Genomic DNA, 19,853 nt, shown 5'->3' on the forward strand with positions numbered 1-19,853 from the left:
TTTCTCTAGTTTTTTTGGTCTCTTTATTCATTTGTTTATTTAAAGATTTTTACTGGATGCTTAGCATGTACCAGGTACTTTTGTTAAACACTAGGGATTCAAGACATAGTCCCGGCAGGGGAGAGATCACAAAGCAGATAGTTATAACACACTGTGGAGGGACAGTATATCAGAAGTAAATAATTTCTCGTAAGTAACAATTATAAGTAGGTTATGCTTATTCTTGAATTTCATATAGTATTACCAATCAAGTCCTTCTTGTGGGGACACCAAGGGAGCGGTTCCGAACTTAATGGAGTGTACATTTTGTGTGTTGGGGGAGAGGATTGTTAGTGAAGGCTTCTTAAGGTCTCAAAGTAGGAAACTGTCAGTTGTAAGATAGAGCGGGGTAGATTTAGGTTGCGTGGGGCAGTGTAGCAGTCAGCTTTGGAAAGGAGGAGGGAATTGGATTGAAGGGCTGCTTCTGGCCTGAAAAGCATTGGTGCTGTCTCTCATCTGAGGAGGTGAGCAACAGGGGGTTGGTTTCTTCTGAAGGGGTCATTGGAAGAGGCCGCTATAAGACAGGAAGTGAAGTATTTATTCATGCAAGAGAAATTTCCATGTTGCTGTGCCAGTTTTCAGGAAACCCGTTCTGTCTAGTTCCTCTGAATACTCTGACCACCATCCCTTCCTTCTCCTTTCAGTGTGATTTGCAAGTCAAGCCAAAATGTCCCCAGAAGTGGCCTTGAACCGGATTTCTCCAATGCTGTCCCCATTCATATCTAGTGTGGTCCGCAATGGAAAAGTGGGACTGGATGCTACGAACTGTTTGAGGATAACTGACTTGAAGTCTGGGTAGGTACCAGCACTACTACAACTAATGCATCAGACCCAATCCAGCCTTCACCTACTAATAAACTTTTCCCACCAGATTGATCAAAGTTGAACACCACAGAAATTACATCAGGTCTTGAACTTAACACATGTTGATGCAGTTGGTTTTGTCCAGATCTTGATGTATTATGTTTCAAGCTGTTTTATTTGTGTTGTGGGCCATTGCTTTATGATCACAATGTTCATGTCTTCTTCTTATTTTATTTTATTTTTTTTTGGCATGTCTCTTTGTTAACAGTGTGCCATGTGGTTTTTAGCAAGTGTATTTTTCATTCATTGACTCAGTTTCTTGTTACGTCTGTTGCAATTCAGCATGTACTCCTAGAGTTGGGTTTTGGGATTCTGAATTTGATATCATTTGGTAATCTCTCCTAATAGGAAAATTAGAATAGCTAGCCAGAATGAGTCATTTTTCACAGTGGGGTTGAAATAGTAGTATCTGACACCTGGAAATGTTGAATTAAAAAACCCCAAATTTTTACTTCAAAATAAATGTAGATTTACAGAAAACTTACAAAATTCGACAAAATTAATGTTGCTATAATGCTATTGATTGTTTTACAAGCATTGTTTGAATTTTGTGACTTGTTCCACTCATGCATGTCCTTTTTTTGGCCCAGAATCCAATCCAGGATCCAAACTGAATTTAGCTGTCACATCTGGGTCTTCTTAACCTGTTAATGTTTCTGTCTTTCTTTGTCTTTCATGGTTTTGACACCTTTTTTTTCTTTTTTTTAAAGAGACTTTTTATTTATTTATTTGTCAGAGAGAGAAAGAGAGAGAGCATGCACAAGCAGGGGGAACAGCAGGCAGAGGGAGAAGCAGGCTCCCTGCTGACCCTGGGATCCTGACCTGAGCTGAAGGCAGGTGCTCAACCAACTGAGCCACCCAGGCGTCCTGATTTTGACACTTTTGGAAATAGCACTGGTTAGTTATTTTGTAAAGTGTTGCTTAGTATGGGCTCATCTACTGTTTTCCCTTTATTACAGTGAGAACTGCATTCCCCCTCCCCCCCACCAAGAATACTACAGAATTGATGCTGTATGATTTACAGTACTTTAGGTCAGGGAGTACGTGACGTTCATGTCTGTGACTGGTATGTTAACTTTGACCACTCAAGTAAGATTGTGTCCACCAAGGTTTTCCACTGTACTTAGTTACACTGAGTATCTAGTATGTAACGTTAGCTCGATCTGCCCTTTGTCATTGGTAAATGTCTTGTGGAGGGATGCCTTGAGATGGTGCAGATGCTTACTTGCTGGTACTTTTGGCCACTAATTTCAGCGGTCATGGATGGTTCTGGCCTGCAGTCATTATCACGGTGGTGCTGATCTAAATGATGTTCTATTTCCCTTACTTCCCCCATACCCCCACACTTATTAACTTGAATTCTACTGTAGAGAAGCGTTGTCCCTTCTCCCCCAGTCACTTACTTATTCACTTATTTATTTATGTCAGTGTGAATTTTTAGGTGTTTATTTTAGTCTGTAGGTTATCATCCAAATGCTGTGTTCATTTATTTTGTTGCTCAGTTGTTCTAGCTTTGTCATTGGAGCTCCATTGAGTTGGGGTTTGTGTCTTTTTGACATATCCCCATCAGTTTTTGAGTATTTTCTTACTAGAAATATATTGCATTCTTGACTCTCTTTTAGCTTTTCTTCTTAGGCTCTTTTGCCTTCTGTAAGTCTTGCTGTTTTTTTTTTTTTTTTAAGATTTATTTTTTTATTTATTTGACAGAGATCAAAAGCAGGCAGAGAGAAAGAGGGGGAAGCAGGCTCCCTGCCGAGCAGAGAGCCCGATGAGGGGCTTGATCCCAGAACCCCGGGATCATGCCTGAGCTGAAGGCAGAGGCTTTAACCCACTGAGCCACCCAGGCGCCCCAGTCTTGCTGTTTTTTGACTAAGCAGAAGACTTAGATATGAGGATGTACACTTCCTTCAGTAGGAGGATAGAGAAGACTAGTTAGAGTTAGTTGGACTAGTTAGAAGACTAGTTAGGTTAGTTGGATACTTTATTGGGAAGATCTGGCATTATTTAATCAGTGGGTGGGGGATTTCTTTTGGGGGTGACAAAAATATCCTAAAGGATAGCGGGGATGGTTATACAATTCTGTAAATATATGACAGATGACTGAATTGTGCCACCTGTAAGGGTGGTTGGATTATAGCTTAGGGAAGCTGTCCTCAAAAGGAGCCAAACCCACGAACCAGGGATGTTTACTGTCTCTAATGGATAGGGCATGGGTGTTTCTTTTCTTTTTTTTTTTTTTAAGATTTTATTTATTTATTTGACAGAGACAGAGATCACAAGTAGGCAGAGAAGCAGGCAGGGGGTGGGGCGCAGACTCCCTGCTGAGCAGAGAGCCCGATGCGGGGTGCTGGATCCCAGGACCCTGAGATCATGACCTGAGGTGAAGTCAGAGGCTTTAACTCACTGAGCCACCCAGGTGCCCGGGTGTTTCTTCTTTAGTTTGTCACAACCACTTTTTCTTTTAAAGTTGGCTAGGACATGACGGGGGACTGATGGCCAGGGGACTGGGATTGGCTTATGGGAGATGACGTCATCTGAACTTCTTACTCTTTGTATCAGTGTCCTGAGGGAACAATTGGGTTCATCAACATGAAGTCACTTTACTTCTTTTCTGCAGACTTCTTTTCCAGTGCTCCCTGATTCCTGAATGTTTGGTTGAGTATTTAAAATAGTACAAATAGTGGATCTGATGATACATTTGAAATGAATCCACTAGACCTGGCCCAGTCTGGACTAGCTCTTCGAAAAATATTTGAAATGGCATCATTATATGGCATTTAGTATTTATGGAATTTAATGGAATTATATGGAATTATATGGCATTTAGTATTTATGGAATTTACTTTCTTTAGATTTACAAAAGGAATGCTGATACCTCTACCTACATTAACTGAGTTGCTAGGCATAAAATGATGTGAAAAGCCTTATTGATCTAGAGCATTAGTGATGCCTTTTATGCAGTTCTTGTCTGAAAGATTCGTGAAAGTTCCTCCGAGTCTCATTAACAATTCTTTCTTCAATCTTTCCATTGGGCAAAGTGTGCATTCCTCAAGTTTCTATAGCAAAACAGTGACGGGGTTTGGGAACAGAATGGCTTCTTTTTAGTGTGTCATTTATTGGCATTTCCCTTTCCTTTACATCAGCAGCACTCATTTACAAGAAATGGGGTCCACATTTATCAGTTCTGTGAATCCTGTAGGGCACAGCATCCACAGAACTACTCTTGTTTCTATATATGGCTACTTGCCCTTGAAGAGATGAGGTGTGAGTATCTGTATTCTAGATCTGGCTCATAGAAGGAATAGATAGGTAAGAATCTATTCCAAGTAAGATTAAAAAAAAATAGCAACTCATCTTTCTGTAATGGCCCCTAAATCTTTGTACCTTACATACACCTACGTATGTATGTATGTGTATATGTATGTATGTGTTTGTTTGTTTCTGAGCTCCATTGCTAGACTGTCACGATCTTAAGGACAGGGTTCTTATTTAATTTATTTTTAGGCCTCCTTAAGGTCTGCTGTGGTACTTTTCCTACATAGTGTAGCAAGTAGGGGTTGAGTGAATGAAGAGGTAAGATGTTTTCCTAGAGAAGTTGCCTGGTTTGGGGATCATAGTGGTTTGGACTTCTGGCTTGGAAACTTGTTTCTCGTTCTGGTAGATTATTGCTTAAACTTTATTATACATAATTCTAGAAAATGTCATTCCTTGATAAGTGAATTGATATTTTTGAAATATCACTACTGAAAAACCAGCACCAGGTTTACTCTTCTAGGTAGAGGGGTCGAATTTTTATTTTAGGGAGTTATTCCATGGGGCTCTTGACTGTTTATTAGCTTTTTGCTCTGTGATAATTTGATCCCAAGCATGTGCTATTTGTAAGATGCCATATTTTGTCATTTTTGGTGATTTACTAATCTTGAAGCTGTCTCCATGTTCAGTGTTCTGGAATGGTGCCTGGCAAATATGAGAGAGGAAAGCAGAGGGCTTAGTGTAACCTGTGGCAGCCAAGCCTTATTATCTTTTTTCAGCATATCACAGTGACTCACCCTTACTGGCACATGGCTGTGTTTGGGGCATCTGCTGTGACATCTCAGCCGCCCACAACTACCTGTTGCATTTTTTGTTCATGTTCTGAATTTCATTACTTAATTAAAAATAGATACTCAGTGTACTTAGTTACTAAATAGAACCGTTTTCCAAAGATGAGTGCTGTAAGCTTTGAAGACAGATCTCCGTTTGCTCCATTGGTCCCTTTGGCTGGCAGGCTGAAACTTTATTAGCCCTGTGCCTGGAAGGAAGCTGCTGGCCCAGGAGCCAATACTTTAATTCTGAAGAGGGGCACCTTTTAACCCTTTAGTATCCAGTTGTTCTCTAGGCTTTTCCATTTCACTTTCTCTTCTTTGTGATCTTTTTCCTTTTCTCCTGTGCATACCTTTATCCTTTATATATTCATTATATAAAAATATATCCCTAAACCATATATAGTATTACACTGCATGTTTAAGAAGTTTAGAGAAATGATATCATCATATATGTGTGTATGTTTGTGTGTGTGTGTGTGTGTGTGTGTGTGTGTGTGTGTTCTTCCACCACTTGCTTCTTTTTCTTAGTAGGAAGTTCGTGAGATTTACTTATGTTAATACTTAGGGTGCAAGTTCTTTGGTTTGCACTGCTGTATCATATTCCATTGTATGAATGTGCCTCCAATTTTTTATTCAGTCTCCCACTGATTGACTTGTATGTTGTTTTAAATTTCTTTTGACAAAGAATGCCACAATGAACGTTCTCTCACCTTTGTGCAAGAAGGTATGAGAATATTTTCTGGGGCATGGGTTTTTGAACTGGGTGTGTTTACCCATTAGTGGTTATAAAATCTATTGAGTGAGTTACTCCAACATTTAAAAAATGAATGAGAATAGAATGGAAACTACCAGAATGTGTCACACATAATAAGAGTAAGCACTGTTTTGTGAATTTTGCTTGCAGTTAAATAAGTATGTGTGTACTGGGTTACAATGTGAAATATGTGTGTCATGAAAAAAAATGTTTGAAAGCAAAAAAAAAAAAAATTTTTTTTTGAAAACTATTCCTCTAGGCACATTCCTAGGAGTAAAATTGCCAGCTCTTAAGGTATATGCATCTTCTATTTTATTAGATATTGCCACATTATATGAATTTCCTTCCACCAGAAATGAATGAGCGTTCCCATTGTTCTGTAGCCTTAACAATAGTCTGCATTGTCAGACTTAAATTTTTGCCAAGTTGATGGGTGTGAAATGGTATCTCATTGTTTTTAATTTGTATTTCCCTGAATTACTAGTATAGTGAAGAATCTTTTCAAATCTTTATTGCTAATTTAGATTTCTTCTTTTAGGAATATCCTTTGCCCATCTTTTAACTGGGTTGTTTGTAGTTTTATATAGGTTTTAAATCATTCTTTATATATTTTGGATATTAATCATTTAGCAGTTATGTGTATTACAAATATTTGCATTCAGTCTGTGGCTTACAGTCTTAATTTCATGCTACTGGTGTCCAGAAGTTTTAATCTTAATGAAGTCAAATGCATCAGTATTTTCTTTTTTTAGATTTGTGCCGTGTGTGTGTGTGTGTGTGTGAGAGAGGGAGAGAGAGAGAGAGAGAGAGAGAGAGAGACGAAGGCATTTCAGAAAATCCTGTCATACTCAAAAGTCATAAACCTTCCTCTAAGATTTTCCATTTTTGGTCTTCAAATAGAAATTTATTTTTTTCCATAAAATATGTTGCGAGCTAGGGATATGGTTTTTTTTGTTCATGCAGTTCGTTGATTGTCCCAGCATCATTTATTGAAAAGGTCATCCTTTGTCTAGAGATCTGCAGTGCTACCTCTCTTATTATGTCAAGATCATACACGGATCTGTTTCTAGGCTTTCTGTCTTGATCTGTCAGCCTCATTGTCCTAATGCCAGTTGTACTCTATCTTAGCTATTAAAACTTTATGGCATGTCATAATATCAGGTAGGAAAATTCTCACCTATCTTGTTTTTATTCTTAAAAATTCTCTTGCTTAACCATATGTTCTAGATACTTTTTGATAACCTCATTTAAATAGTCACATGCCATTCTCTTAGGACACCCCAAATTTCAGTTAACAAAAATTCTTCTTTTTAACTCATTGAGGAAAGGAAATGAAGGGAAACTGACCCGGTGAAGGACCAATTGAGAATTAATGGTCAGGAAAGCTCTCTGAGGAAAGGACATTTAAGTTGAATCACGAAAGATGAGAATAATCCAATGTAGAGAGCTGGGGAAGTTGTTGTATAAAGAGAATATGTATAAAGTCAGGAGAAAGCTTCGTGTGTTCAAGGATTTGCAAGGCCACTGAGTGTTGGAATGTAGTAAGAGAGCGTGAGAGGGAAATGAGATGAAATTCTAAAGATAGTCAGGGGCCAGAATATGCAGAGCCTGGTGGGCTATATTAGGAAACTTGGGTTTTATTCTGGGTGGAATGAGGAGTTATTGAAGGATTTTAGGCAGAGTGACATGATCTAATTTATATATATAAAAAAGCATTGGTTGTTATATAGAAAGAGACTTATGCAGGGTAAGGTAGACCAGTTAGCTGCCCATTTGTAACAATAGACCAGGTGACAGATGATGGAATCTTATGATATGGTGGCGGTGATGGAGATGGAAGGAGGTGAATAGATTATAAACTAGATAAAGGTAAAAACATGAGGATGTTGAATCTGGGGCTTGAGAGAGAAGCAAGAATGACTTCTTCCTTCTAACTTGAGCAAGTTGGTTAAGATGGTTATGCCATTGGTTAAGATGGGGAAGGTTGGTGGAGGAACAGCTTGAATTCGGATTGATTGTTGTCTGCCCCTGCTATGCAGTTATTATTGTGGCTCTCCTTTTGCTTCTTCCCTATGTTGAGTCTCATGTTTTCCTTTCTTGTTTTTCCCTCTTGCTTTGTTGGAGCATGCACTCTAGTAGCATCCCAAGAGAGGGAGAAGAGGAGGTTTTTTCTTTGAGTTCCTGAAGGTCTGAAATGTGTTTATTCTGCTCTTAAACTTGATTGATAATTTGGGCAAGTATAGAATGCTAGGTTGCAAATTTTCTTCCCCATAGATTTGAAAGGCCTTGGTCTGTAATATTGGGGACCCTCAACACACATACTGTTGTAGTTCCATGGTTGCAGTGTCTTCTCTGCTCTGTAAGGATATTAATTATTGTTTGTTTTTAAAATTGAGGTGCAGTTGACAATTAGAACTTTTGAATGTTTTAAAAAACATTTTTTATGTACCTTGCATTATCTCTGTTTTGCTTTTTGTCTTTAATGTTGGCGGGTTTCCTCAAACTGGTGATTCTTTGCTGCTGTCCATGTCTGTTAAGGAGAGAGGATGTAAAATATGAATTTGAAGCTTTTGATGCTCAGGTAGACTCCTCAACTGCTGAGCTCCGCTGCAGTGTGATCACGCATGAACTTGGCCTCTTTATCAAGTGATTGCCAGATTCATTACCCGGAGATCTTATCTCGGCGACTATAAAAGATAGAAATGCCTGTATGGATGCATGTATTCCTATATGTCAGGAAAATTCCAACTGTTGGGCCAGAGTATGTAAATTTTAAGATTTTGATGTATTTGGTGTATTCTTCTTGGGTCTGGTCTCCTTGAGAGAGACTGGTCCATGTAGCCAGCTGCCCTGGCTGCCCCAGCTCTGTTTGGCCCCACAACCAACCTATCAGCTGAAGGCAACTGCACGCATGGGCCAATGAGAGGCCAGCAGAAGTGACCAGCCTCCTGGCACAGAATGATGAGAAATAATAAATTGTTTCCTTAAGCCACTAATGTTAGGGTAGTTTTTTATGCAGCACTAGATAATTAATATAGTAACATATTATATATTCATGTTACCTGTGTATTTTGAAGACTGTCCACATTAGTATGGCTTGAACTGTGCCTCCTTTTTAATGCCTGCATAATATTCCAGTATAGGAATGCATTGTAATTTAATCAGCTATCATTGAGAGCTGTTCATTTGAATCTGTCTTTTGTTATAACAGAAGGTTGTAAAGAATCTCCTCTCACATTTATCTTTAATATGCCAAAATGTTTACTTTTTATGTTGTCATCAGATCAATTTCCTTCATCAGTTCTTTTTTTTTATTTTATTTATTTTTTTAAGGATTTTATCTATTCATTTGACAGAGATCACAAGTAGGCAGAGGCAGGCAGAGAGAAAGTAGGAAGCAGGCTCCCTGCCAAGCAGAGAGCCTGATGTGGGGCTTGATCCCAGTACCCTGGGATCAGGACCGGAGCCGAAGGCAGAGGCTTTAGCCCACTGAGCCACCCAGGTGCCCCTCCTTCATCAGTTCTTTTAACATTTTGCGAAATTAATGCCTTTTCCACTGAGACGCCTGTGCTTTCTTCTGTAGTTTCATTGTTCCTTGAAATTAATCTGGAATTCATTTTGGTGTATGATATAACGTAGGAATGGGATATTATTTTTCTAAGTAATCGTCTGGTTGTCCTAGCACTATTTATAAGATAAATCCTTGACTTATTCATTATTTTGAAATGCCATCTTACATGCTAAATTCTCCTGTGTATTTCTGACTTTATTTTCAATGATCTGTATTTGCTTTGTGCAATTATACAGCTTTTCAATTTTACAGCTTTAGAGTATGTTTGAATACTCATCATCTCACCTGTTGGGGGTTTGATTGGCATTGGATAAAACTTTTTTGTTTGGAGAGAATGGACCTCTTTTACAACAGGTTTTAGCAAACTTTTTGTGAGATCAGATAGTGTTTTAGGCATGTGAGTCTTATGGTCTGTGTCGCAACAGCTCTTGTAGCATGGAATTTATGTCAGGACACAAGTGAGTAAGTGTGGCTGTGTTCCAGTGAAACTTGATTTACAAAAAGAAGCAAGTGGCCCTTGGATTGTAGTTTTACAATACTGAGCATACTTGCTTTTTAATATTGATACTGTCCTATTTATGCCCACTTTTATGTCTGTAAATAAAGGTTCGTGTTTTCTTCGTTTTTGTCCCTGTACGTGGACTCTTCACCTTCTTCCTAAGTGGCTTATTCTTTGGTTGCTTTCCTGTAGAAGTTTCTAGTGGTTTGCTGACATAGATGAGAGCTAATATAAAAGGTAGATTGAAGTAGAAGGAGAAGGTGTATTAGAAAATTTAACAATTCATGGGGCGCCTGGGTGGCTCAGTGGGTTGAGGCCTCTGCCTTCGGCTTGGGTCATGATCTCAGGGTCCTGGGATCGAGCCCTACGTCAGGCTCTCTGCTCGGAGGGGAGCCTGCTTCCCTTCCTCTCTCTCTCCTGCCTCTCTGCCTGCTTGTGATCTGTCTGTGAAATAAATAAATAAAATCTTAAAAAAAAAACAAACCAAAGAAAATTTAACAATTCAATAATCTCTTATCCAGATCCCTAAGAATATTTATGAAGAATTCAAAGAAAGTTCAAAGAAAGGAAAAATGGTCAGAGCCAGAAGTGCTAACACAATGCTGGTGGAAGGGGCCGGGGTGGCACAAGCCAGAAGGCAGATTGGACAAAGGATGGAACCCAGTGAGCCATCTTTAGGGGTGTGGGATGGCAGCATAATATAGTGGTAAGCATGAAGATTTTTTAGTCAGTGAGGTCTGAGTTTGATTCCTGATTTTGCCACTTTATTAAGTGACATTATTAATGACCTTTGGCAAGTTACATACCTTTTCTGTACCTCAGTTTTCTCTTAATTGAGGATGACATTAATAATTGTCTTACTGAGTAGTGATGGGGAATATATATATATATATATATATATATATATATATATAAAAATATATCTCAATATATTTGGTCACAGTGCTCAATAAATGGTTACTATTTTTATCTACAATAATAACAATGCTGTTATTATCATATTTAGTGTTACATCTATTACACACATTATTATATATATTATTATTTTACTGTATTGTTGTTAGGCAGCTGGTAGAATCACTTTGGCATTTCAGAATCAGGGACTCTATAAAGAGGGAGTGTCCATGCAGGCAGTGTAAAAGAGCTGTCTAAGTAAGACTCAGGAAAACAGAGCAATATAAGAGGTCACACATGTAACAAAAGTCAGAAATCATAGAGCAGAAAAGGACAGGAGAGCCAGAAATTTCTATTTCTAGGGTAACTTTCTATCCTTGTTCTTTGCTTTTTGGAGATCCATGGAGGCAGAAACAGTATCAGTGTGGCTAATTTAGGTGGTGCAGGTGGATGTACTTTGAAATATTTGATTAGGTTGAAGAATGAATGGGCTTGGAAATGCCAACTCCTTTTTTTATTTTTTATTTATTTATTTTTAAAAGATTTTATTTATTGTTTTGGCAGAGTGAGACACAGTGAGAGAGGGAACATAAGCAGGGGGAGTGGGAGAGGGAGAAGCAGGTTTCCTGCTGAGCAGGGAGCCTGATGCAGGGCTCGATCCCAGGACCCCAGGATCACGACCTGAGCGGAAGGCAGACGCTTAACGACTGAGCCACCCAGGCACCCTGTCCAGCTTCTTTTTTTAACAGAGCCTGTTTTCAATAGTTATTAAAGATTGAACCATGGCTTTCTTGAGCAGAGACATGCAACAGTTCTCAAGAGAGGGTTGAAGAAACCTGCCCGCCAACACCTCGGAAGATGGGGACTAAGGTGGGGAGCTCTGTTGGAGGGCGGAGAGCTAGTGTGGGCGGGTTGTGAGTGTTACAGGGCAGAATTTTGGCTAGGGCTCAGGGTGCTGGGGCACCAGGGTTAGGGCTAGATACCAGGGCATCTAGAAATATAGAGAACAGTGCACCGTGTTGGTATTTTGAGAACTATTACCGTGTCCACGTTATCCTCCAGGAATTACTTCTTGTTTTGTTTTGTTTTGTTTTTTAACTCAGAGAAATGCAAGTTGTCCTGCTTCTCACGCTCTAGCCTGTAGTCTTCTCTTCGATCTTTAACTTGGGTAGCTGCCTGTCCAGCTGCCTTGAGATTATAATAGTAAAATACAGTAATGTAAATAATGTTAGTGAAATAGTTAATGGGTCTTTTAACATTTCAGAGAGCTTTCATTTATTTTGTATTTAGGGTTTTTTGGGGGAAAAAGTCAAGGGGATAGTATTGGCCTTGGCCCAGTAAATTCTGAAATCATTGACCTTAGGAACTTGTGCTAGGATTCCACAGTCTTCCCACAGAGACTAGAGTGGTGAATGCTGGGAGAACTCTGGCTCTGGAGTTTTAGATGGTTATGAATCTTGGGCTTTTCATGCCCTGCAGTGATTTCATTTCAGAAAGACTTCCTTTGGTATGGAAGTTGGGGTAGGGGAAGAGGTGAGGGGAAGTAGTCTTTATACAGTCTAATGTGTAAAGGAAAGGAGGTAGAAGTTTCTTTTAATCTATTCCTAGCTCTACTTTGTATTATTCAAGGGAACAAAAAAATCACTCTTAACTGTTATCTTTTGTATCCTCTCTTCTATGCAATTTTAAGTGGTATTTTTTGATGGTTTCTGTTTCATTAGAATGGCAAATTTGCAGACTGCTTTAAGATTAGAAGATGAGCAGGGCTCTTTTAGTTTACGTTCATAGGCACATGTTAATAAGTTTGTCTCAAGACTGCAAATTAACTAGTTCTGTGCGCTCACACAGGTTAAAGGACCCTTATGCCCATGTAGACAGCCCCCTTTTTAACTTCCATGATGGTTGAATAATCCTGCTTTCTGGTGCCATATTCTTGAGAAATAATTTTGTAACTTTCCTTTCAGGGCCACATTTCCTGAGTGATGTGGTTATCTTTCTAGTGGCATGTGATGAAAGTTGTTTTTCCCATTGACCTTGCTTCTCTTGACTTTTTGAAAAATGTATCCTTTTTGTTTTCTGAAACAGTTTTCATCTCAACCTTTGCTCTTGCCAGTTTATTGATAAGAGCTCTTGAGTCAAGTGGAAGTTTTGGAGAATATTTTGAGTTCTACCGTGAATGCCCTCATGATGATTGTTTTTTCTATCTAAGGACTCCTAATACTTTTTTTTTTTAATCTGAAAAACATCATTTTTAAAATTTTGTGGCTCAGTAAATTATTACCATGTAGATTCAATTTGAGGCTTAGCACATACTTTTCTTGTCTGTGGTAAAACATACATTCCATTTACCATTTGCACAAGTGGCATTCCAGTTCAGTGGCACTGAGTCCAGTGGCATTCCAGTTCAGTGGCTCTGAGTCCAGTGGCATTCCAGTTCAGTGGCACTGAGTCCAGTGGCATTTCAGTTCAGTGGCACTGAGCCTAGTGGCATTCCAGTTCAGTGGCACTGAGTACACACACATTGTGCAGCCATTACCACCATTCATCTCTAGAACTTTTTTAATCTTGCAAAACGAAAACTCTCTGCTCATTAAATAATAACTCCCAATTCCTCCCTTCATCCACCCCTGGAAATCACTATTTTATTTCCTGTCTGTGTATAAATCTGACCTCTTTAGGTACCTCGTGTAAGTGGAATAACACAGTATTTGTTCCTTTATGACTGGCTTATTTCACTTAGCATAATGTCTCCAGGGTTTTCCATGTCGTAGCTTATGTCAACATTTCCTTCCTTTTAGTCTTAGCTGAATAATATTCTGTTGTATGTTTAGACCACATTTTGTTTATACGTGTACCATCACTGCATACATACTTGGGTTGCTAGCACCATTTGACTATTGTGAAGAATGCTGCTATAAACATAGGCATCCAGATTTCTTTTGGAGCCCCTGTTCTCAGTTCTTTGGGGGATATACCCAGAAGAGGAATTGCTGAATCATATGGTAATTCTGTTTAGTTTTTTGAGGGATCACCATGTCATTTTCTGCAGTGGCCACATCATTTTGTATTGCCACTAGCAATGCATCAGGGTTCCAGATTTTCCACATCTTCACCAACATTTGTTGGTTTTTAAACTTTTTCTGTTTTTAAACTTAAAAAAAATTTTAGTCATCCTAGTGGGTATGAAGTGGTATATCAGTGTGGTTTTGTATTATCCTAATGAGCAGTGGTGTTGAGCATCTCTTCAAGTGCTTAGTGGCCATTTGCATATCTGCTTTGGAGAAGTGTCGTTCAAGTCCTTTGCCCATTTTTTAATTGTGTTGTTGATTGTAGTGAGTTGTAGGAGTTCTTTATATATTCTAGATAATTCCTTATCAGATATATAATTTGAAAATAACTTGCCCTTTCCCATTGGTTGATAGTATCTTTTTTTTTATTCTGTTGATAGTATCTTTTTTTTTTTTTTAAAGATTTTATTTATTTATTTGACAGAGAGAGATCACAAGCAGGCAGAGAGGCAGGTAGAGAGAGAGGAGGAAGCAGGCTCCCTGCTGAGCAGAGAGCCCGATGCGGGGCTCGATCCCAGGACCCTGAGATCATGACCTGAGCCGAAGGCAGCGGCTTAACCCACTGAGCCACCCAGGCGCCCCTTGGCACTATTGTTGAAATTATTTGACAATATACTTGTGGGTCTATTTCTGGACTATTTCTCATATAGTTGGTTTATATGTCTGTCTTTATGCCAATACCACAGTGTTTTGATTACTGTAGATTTGTCGTAAGTTTTGAAATCATGAAGTATGAGACCTCCAACACTGTTCTTCTTTGGCCAGATTGTTTTGGCTTTTCAGGATCCCTTGAGCTTCTGTATCAATTTTAGGATGGCTTTTTCTATTTCTGCAAAGGTTGTTGAGATTGTGATAGGAATTGCTTTGAATCGATAGATTGCTTTGTGTGGTATCGACATTTTAACAGTATTAAGTCATCAGTGAACACAGGATGTCTTCCCATTTACCTGTGTCGTCTTTAATTTCTTTCGGCCATGTTTTGTAGTTTTAAGTATGGTAGTCCCTCTCTTTCTGTGGTTTTGGTTTTCGTGGTTTCAGTTACTCATGGTCAACTATGGTCCAGAAGCCAATGATCCTCCTCCTGACACATCATCAGAAGGTCAGTAGTAGGGATGCCTGGGTCGCTCAGTCAGTTAAGCGTTGGCCTTCGGCTCAGGTCATGATCCCAGGTCCTGGGTTTGGGCCCTGCATTGGGCTCCCTGCTCAGCGGGGAGTCTGTTTCTCCCTCTGCCACTGTCTGCTGCTCACCCCCTGCTTGTACTCTCTCTCTGTGACAAAGAAATCAATAAAAAAATCTTAAAAAAAAAAAAAGGTTACTGGTAGCCTCATGCTACCTCATGAGGCCTACCTCGTTCATCTCACCACATCTCATCATGCAGGCGTTTGATCATCTCACGTTGTCACAAGAAGCATGAAGAGAGAGGAGGGGAGAGAGGCCACATTCACATAACTTTTATCACAGCATACTGTTAAAATTGTTCCATTTCCTCATTAGTTTTGTTATTAATCTCTTGCGGGGATTACTTTATAAATTAAACTTTTCATAGCAATATAGGGAAACACAATACACAGAGGGTTTGGTACCGGGCTTTTAGGCGTTTGCTGGGCTTTTGGAATGTATTTCCTGTGGATAGTGGGGTCTACTATAGCCAACCCTTGCCCCCTTGGTTAAGTTTGTTCCTAAGCATTTTATTCTTTCTTTCTTTTTTTTTTTTTTAAAGATTTTATTTATTTATTTGACAGACAGAGATCACAAGTAGGCAGAGAGGCAGGCAGAGAGGGGGGTGGGAAGCAGGCTCCCTGCTGAGCAGACAGCCCGATGTGGGGCTCGATCCTAGGACCCTGAGATCATGACCTGAGCAGAAGGCAGAGGCTTTAACCCACTGAGCCACCCAGACGCCCCACATTTTATTCTTTTTAATACTATTGTAAATGGGATGTTTTTATAAATTTCGTTCCAGATTGTTCATTGTTAGTCTATATAGAAGGGCAACTGAGTTTTGCATGATCAAGTAGCCTGCAACTTTGCTGAATTTGCTTATTAGTTCTGGTTGTGTGTGTGTGCGTGTGTGTGCGTGTGTGTGTGTGTGTGTGTGTACTCTTCAGGGTTTTCTGCATGTACGATTGTGTCCCCTGCAAACAGATGTTTTTCCTCCTTCCTTTTGGATGCTTTTTATTTCATTTTCTTGCCTGCTTGCTCCGGTTAGGAGTTCCAGTACTATTCTGAGTAGAAGTTCTGAAAGCAGGCACCCTCGTCTTATTCCCGACCTTACAGGAAAGGCTAGCAATCTTTCACATTTGAGGGTATTCCCCCCCCCCATTCATGCTTTGATTTAAGCCTTTGGCTAAGGATGCAAACTAGTTAAGCACGGTGAGAAAAGTTAAAATAATGTTGAAATGGTGAACTTATTCTTGAACTGTAAATTCTTATGAAAATTGCTTCTGTAAAGGAGTCTGCCCCCAGACTTAAGCCAGAATTTTCAGGTGAAGCACCCGCATGGTGTTAGAAACAGCTAAGGGTCTTGAAGCTCAAAAGAGGCTTTTTTTTCCTTTTCAGTCTGTGTGAGGACATAGATTTGCATTCACACAGTGTTTTCACTCGTACGCTGTGAATGTGTCTGTGTATACACTGGTTGGTGTCGGGCTGAGGGAACAGCAGTTGGGAAGAACAGAGGGAAGCAACACCTGTAGACTGTTCGGGCCCTGCGCTAGTGGCTTTTAGCGGGCTTCTGCCTACAAAATAACGACAGTAACGAGAGCAGGTGTAGCTGCTGCTCCAGGTCCTGTCCTTGCTATATGAGGTCTCTTCCTTCCTGAAACCTCCCAGTGCTGTACGAGGTACAGATTTTAGCATCTTCACATTACAGGGGAGGACTCAGTCCAGAGAGGTCAAGGTGAGGGGCCCAAGCTATCATGCTGCAGTTCCGGGGTTTGAAACCGAGTCTCTGATCATAGAGCTCTCCAACTTTCCCCTAAATGTGTTGTCTTTTTTTTGTTTGATTTTAATTCTGTAACCGTATCTTTAAGCTTCTTTAAATACACACCTTGACTCATTGTGGTCAGCACCAACATGCTGGTCATAGAGTAAGTTAAGGTACAGTCAGTCCTTCATGTACATTTCTTTGGTTGGTTAATTTGATCTCTGAGATGCTGATTATCACTTCCCTGGCCCTTCTCTTAGCACTCTTTGTGCTTGATTTTTCTTTAAAGGTGAGAGGGCTGTGCTGAATTTGATCCAGGCCTTTGTATCATTAAAACCCCTTGAGAAGGAGAGGAGAGCCATTAATTGATAGATCTGCTTCTACCCAGAGTAGAAGCCTTTTAATTGAGAATTAGTGACCCATAAAATATTATTTACTGTTACTATTACTGTATTAATGCATAGATCATGTTGATTTTGGTTAACTCAGGCAGCTCTATATTAAGCAGTAAGGACAATAATAAGAGCTATTATCATTCATAATGCTATTATTGTCCTATAAGTGCTTTGAGAGATGTTATCATGCCCAATGCTTATAAAAATCCCCTTAAGGCAGATGAGGTAGCTGAGACTCAAGTAAGTTAAGTGACTTGTTCGGGGTTGCCTCAGACCATTTTGTCAGAAGCAGGTCTCCCGTGTTTTTCTCCATCCCAGGCTCTGTCCTCTTGCCAGCCTCAAGCTTTTATTTATAGTCTGTTTTCTCAAAGAAAGCAGGGGCCTCATCTGGCGTCACAGCTGTGTCCTCCGTGTCTCACACAGAACCTGGTACATAGAAGAAGCACAGTCAGCACGAAGTTGGGAAACTGAAGGTAGATTTCGTGGTTCCAAGTTCAGGGCTGGATCACAGTTGTCTTTGGGCTGGAAGAAACAATTAGAGGGCACCAGGGAAGCCAAGAAGTGTTTAGTTTTTGCTCGTCCCTTCCCCTGGACATGAAAGGTGTAAACTCGTTGATGGAAAAAACCTTTGTATTGAGGTATGATATACATTTAGAGAAGTGCTCCTAAACATATGCATATTACTCAGAGAATTTCCAGAAACTGAACACATTTGTGTAATTGGGACCTAAAAAAAGGAACGTCACCAGCACCTCACACATCTTCTCGTGCTTTCCCCTTCCCATCACACACGCACAGAATAACTACCATCCTGCCTTCTAAAAGCAGAGGTTGCTTTTGCCTTCTTTTGTTTTTCTTTTTTTTAAAGATTTTATTTATTTATTTGACAGAGAGAGAGAGTGAGAGAGATCACGAGTAGGCAGAGAGGCAGGCAGAGAGAGAGGAGGAAGCAGGCTCACCGCTGAGCAGAGAGCCCGATGCGGGGCTCGATCCCAGGACCCTGAGATCATGACCTGAGCCAAAGGCAGGGGCTTAACCCACTGAGCCACCCAGGCGCCCTGCTTTTGCCTTCTTAAAAAAAAAACTTCATATCAGTGGGATTTGTCCCACAAAGTGGCATTTTGTGTCTAGCTTCTTTTGCTCGGCATCATATCTGTGAGATTCTATATTGTTGCAGATCTGCTCATTCTCCTGGCTGAGGAGGGAACGTTGCGTTATGTGAGCAGACCAGTTTCTCTGTTCCGCTGCTGAAGGACATTTAGGTAGTTCCAAGGTTTTGTCTCTCATGAATAGTGTGTCTGTAAATATTCTAGTACCTGTTTTACGGTGAATGTATATATACATGTCTGAACCTAAGAATAGGATAAATAAATATTAAAACATTATTTCAGTTCCATATTGTAATTAAGTAAGGAAGAAGGCTTGGGGAGGGAAGAGAGAAGGGGAGCAGAGGGATAGAGGGGAGGCAGAAGGGCAGTGTGAGGGGGAGATGAAATCGAGGAAGAGGAAAAGACTGTGAAGAAAGGGTGAAGAGAAGCAGAGGCACGTGTACAACCATTGAGGGGGCCCTAAATGCCGTGTCCTGAAAACCCTGTCCTGTTCCAATCTTGAGGATGGGCTTTGAGGTATTATCGCTTCCGGAAATGCCCCTCTCACTACCCCCCATCCGCACCTCTCAGAGGCTCTCTGGCCTCCAGTCTACCCATTTACCTCTGTCTGTGCGGTGGATTCAGATCTCCAAATGGACAATGTCTGTCGTATATATATTTTTCTCTATGAAGAAATGAGCAGTAAATGAATCTAGTTTTTGTGAATGGTAAAAAGCTCTTTTTTCATAGGTTGTCTTTGCCTCAGTTGATCTGTGAGGAATATTTTATATCCTCCCTTCACAACTTTTTTTTAAACACATGCAGACAACACGAGTCTCAGAGAGGTTAAGCATCTCATTCAAGGTTACTTAGCTGGTAAGTGGTGGAGTCCCAGGACAGGATCCAGGTCTTCTTTACCAAATGTTCTGTATTTTGTCAAGAAAGCACTGGCCGTCATGTGATCAAGGAACAGATGCCGTATAGTGTGGACCTAGGTATTAGGTTTACCTTAGTCCTACTTCTTATTTTCTGGATCTGCCTAAAGACCAGGAATAAATTAGGCCTCTAATCTGGGTTCCATTTGATATTTACCCCTCCATATGCTATTCTGTGGTGATCTTTTTTCCCTCCCAAATTTTTTTAGAGAAAGTATACTATATTTTACCAATCCTGTTTTTCTCTCATAGCTCCTCTGTGGTGAATTAAATCTGTTTAAGATAAATTTTTTTATTATACATTTAAAAAATATTTTATTTATTTATTAGAGAGAGAGAGCGAGCGAGCACACAAGCAGGGGGACTGGCAGGCGTTGGGGAGGGAAAAGCAGACCCCCGCAGAGCAGGGAGCCCGATCCGGGACTCGATCCTAGGAACCTGGGATCAAGACCTGAGCTGAAGGCAAACGCTTAACTCACTAAGCCACCCAAGTGCCCCATATATACATATATATTTTAAGTAGGCTCCTCACCCAATGTGGGGTTTGAACTCATGACCCTGAGATCAAGAATCACATGCTCTACTGATTGAGTCAGCCAGGCACACCCTAAAATTTTTTTATTTTTTATTTTTATTTATTTTTTTTAATTTGACAGAGAGAGAGGGTTCACAAGTAGGCAGAGAGGCTGGGGGAAGCAGGCTCCCTGCTGAGCAGAGATCCCAATGTGGGGCTCGATCCC

At 40.1% G+C, this 19,853-nt stretch overlaps 1 protein-coding gene across 1 annotated transcript in view; it reads left to right on the forward strand.

The window, feature by feature from the left end:
• LOC111139277 (BRISC and BRCA1 A complex member 2) overlaps window positions 1-19,853 on the forward strand; it is a 401,260-nt gene that overhangs the window by 3,177 nt on the left and 378,230 nt on the right. Inside the window, exon 2 of the mRNA XM_022491515.1 lies at window positions 684-834. Coding sequence (XP_022347223.1) covers window positions 707-834 — 128 coding nt within the window. The 5' untranslated portion in view covers window positions 684-706. The remainder of the gene's footprint in view (window positions 1-683; window positions 835-19,853) is intronic.

This window comes from Enhydra lutris, unplaced genomic scaffold (assembly GCF_002288905.1).
Source record: "Enhydra lutris kenyoni isolate GAN:26980312 unplaced genomic scaffold, ASM228890v2 scaffoldscaffold98, whole genome shotgun sequence".
NCBI lineage: Eukaryota > Metazoa > Chordata > Mammalia > Carnivora > Mustelidae > Enhydra > Enhydra lutris.